Below are 3239 nucleotides of genomic sequence, written 5' to 3' on the forward strand. Positions count from 1 at the left end.
TAAGAGATTTTAAATTATATGAAGTTAAAAATTTATTCATCGTTTTGCCATCTTAATGCTTTAACGGATGGGGCAGCGGTTCCTATTACGAACGTTACATAGCAGAAACGTGGGCTTGGGCCTACAAAGTACACCGAGTTCGAGAAACTGAGAAGGCATGAGAAAGTACCTTTGAAAATAAATGAGGGGGAAACAACAACATGATGTGAGAACGCCTCCATGTTTACAACACGAGTAACATGGATTTTGAAACATCATGCAGACATGAGCTATGCTAGATGGACGGATGTACCCAAGTCCATTAAGGATGAGTTGATTGACAGGGTCAGGGTAAGAGATTTATGCATTCACTACAATTGTAAGATAGGCCACTGCAGCAATTTTTTATAGAATTGAGAATTTTGTATATTTGTAGGGTGACTTCGAATTAGATTGGGAATTGAAGAACCATCGATTGGCAGTTTGGAAGCAACTACGTAAGAGATTTAACGCCTTCCACGATGAGCTGCACAAGAAGTATTTGGCATATGCGAGCCATGATGAGGCATTGCCTGCTGATGTAGAGTTCGTCGACCCCATAGTATGGGCTAAGCTATGTGGCCGATGGGGAAGTGATGCATTCAAGGTATGTTATTGGGAGTATGTATATACCATATGTTATGTACAATTTAGACATCATGTACTTAAGTGGTTCTGTAATTTGGTAGAAAAATAACCACTTCATTCTCAAGATGGCATAAAATCTCAAGCATAAAGAAGGAGAATCATAAGAAGCTGAAGATTAATCACACTGCAGGGCGTAAATCTTTTGTGAGAATCCTAGAGGAAAAGGTATAGGGGTTCATGATATTTGCTAACATAATCATTTCATAGGGATTATGTAATGTTAAGCTCTCAATAAATTGTTTGTACTCACTTTTTTCGTAAACATTTAGCATGTTGTTAATTTGTGGCTGCTTGGAGGTAAATTTTGTAAGTTATTGACTTAACAGTCAAAGTCATTTTTTAACAATGATCCCCTCTATTTAAATTGAGTAAATTATGTGGTCATTGTCTCGTATTTGTGGTCAAGCAGAGACACACATGCTGAGTAGAGAATCATGCATGTGCAAATTTGATATATTTTTTTCTTGCCTGGCCATATACAAGTTAGGTTAGGGGTTAATCCACACAAAAATAGGAATGTGGGGGGAGAGAATATTTGAGGAATATGTAACTAGCAGGGTAAGAGATGGTAGATTGTCATGTATTTGCAGATTGTGATTTCTGAATAGTTTAGTTGTGCGTACCTTATGCCTCATTGGTACTTTTTAACTTGATACATTGCAGGCAATATTTAAAAGCATGAAACCGTTAACTTTTATGTAGATTATTAATTTTTTTGATATTTTGCATACTGGATTAAAACCTTAGAGAAAGCACCAGGTTGGGTTAATTTAAAAAATCAAAAGCACACATTACTAGATAGGCTATAGATGTTTATTAACTATGGTTGCACACTTTACACTTCGCTGCAGATTTTGTTGTTGATTTTTTGCTCATTAGTTTCAAATTATATGGGCTGAACCATGTAAATTCTAAATTGTCATTCTTCTTTCGTAATAGCGATCTGAAGGAGCAAACTTGGTGGACTTCTACAAGGAAGTCCGCTGGTCGAAGAAGAAGGATAAATTTGTCACAGATGCCACTGAAGATATTTATGTAAGTCTTCTCATACCTTTCAGCCCATCTAGACAAATAGCTGGATTAGTTATCTGAAAATAAGCACGTAGGGTGTTTCTTTTATGGCACTCTAAATACTGAATTTAAGATGTGTGCAGAAGGAGATGGCTGGAAAGATGGATGAATTAGCCCCTGAGAATCATAGTGATGAGGCAACTAGGGCTGTCTCTAGGGAGGTGCTTGGTCATAGACTAGGATATGCACGAGGCCTTGGAGAGATGGTGATACTAGAGTCTACGAGAGCAAAGGACCGTGAACGAGATAAAGAGTACGCAATGTTAGTGGAAAGATATAAGAAAGATGCGGACGACCACAAGAGTGAACTAGACCGTGTGAGGGAAGAAATGCGAGTGGTTGTGGAGAGACAAATTGAAAGTAAGAATATGTTGAGGAGTTTGATGGCATCATTTCATTCGCATGCAAGAGGCTCTCTTCGGGGGACGCAATGACCCCCGAGTTGCATTGAAGTGTGGAAGTTGCATTTTTTTTACTATTTTTTGGGTGCCTTTTTGGTAGTTAACATACCAGGACAATATGTTAGTGCTTGCTTTTTGGGAAAGGAGGAGATTGTAGGCTGGGGGTTATGCGTGTATATAAATATATATTTATGTTTTGCCAAATTTATGACATAGCCTTGTCTTGAAGGGTAGCAACAATTCTATTTTGTTGAAGCCAAAAGGGCAATTGTGGGAAGGTTGGGGAATGGATATTCCTCTGGTCAATCTGACCTTGGTTTATGAGCAGAGTAGCATGTTTTTGCAGCTCCTAACTTAATAGTAGTGGGAAAACACAAAGGGTTAGCAGACAAATACTACTGTAAGTATCCAAGTTTAATCAAGTTTTTTTCATTGACTTGCTTACACTGGATATTGTCATGCACACTGACAAGATTGTTGGTATGCAGGCACAGCGAAGTGCAGCTGGAGTTGGTGTCGTTGCATGTTGTGAAACCAGACGACTTATAGATCTTAGTGTGAGTTCCAATATTGCAAAACGTTTGTTCAAGTTTATTGGCAGTTTGGAGATGTTTGGTTGGCAGTTACAAATGTTGACAAGGTTTGATTTTCCGAAAAGTCTATCGTGTTGTGGGATGGCTATGCAGCAGATGCTAAATGTGTGATATTTTGTTGATTCTTACCTAATATGGCTGCTTTTGTGCATTATTTTAATTAAAGTTAAAAACTGGCCTTGGTATAATAAATTTGTTAATTGGCAGTAAACTGGTGCTCAATTAAGGTTTGCATTGTAGTTTGAAAAGTTTGTATGGCAAACAGATAATGAAAGAGGAGATGTGAATACCATGCCTTTTCCTGTCATGTATCCTTAGCAATGAACTTATGCAATAATTTCATTCTCCTTAGATAATGCATGTTGGCTTCTACAAACATGGAGCAGCACCTATTTAAGAACTAACAATAACTGCTTATGCATAGGAAGGATACACTGAATAGAGATGGGTGGAAAAATAATTTGATCTATTTTGTCTTCTAAAATTACTTTCTTTTAAACTATGTTGC

At 37.6% G+C, this 3239-nt stretch overlaps 1 protein-coding gene across 1 annotated transcript; it reads left to right on the top strand.

The window, feature by feature from the left end:
• The first annotated feature begins 264 nt into the window (after positions 1-264).
• On the top strand, positions 265-2189 carry LOC121240845. Its single transcript, XM_041138370.1, has 4 exons — positions 265-330; positions 416-625; positions 1606-1701; positions 1821-2189. The coding sequence occupies exons 1-4, from the start codon at positions 265-267 to the stop codon at positions 2169-2171; spliced, it is 723 nt and encodes a 240-aa protein (XP_040994304.1). The 3' UTR covers positions 2172-2189.
• The last annotated feature ends 1050 nt before the right edge of the window (positions 2190-3239 follow it).

This window comes from Juglans microcarpa x Juglans regia, chromosome 7S (assembly GCF_004785595.1).
Source record: "Juglans microcarpa x Juglans regia isolate MS1-56 chromosome 7S, Jm3101_v1.0, whole genome shotgun sequence".
Classification (NCBI taxonomy): Eukaryota; Viridiplantae; Streptophyta; class Magnoliopsida; order Fagales; family Juglandaceae; genus Juglans; species Juglans microcarpa x Juglans regia.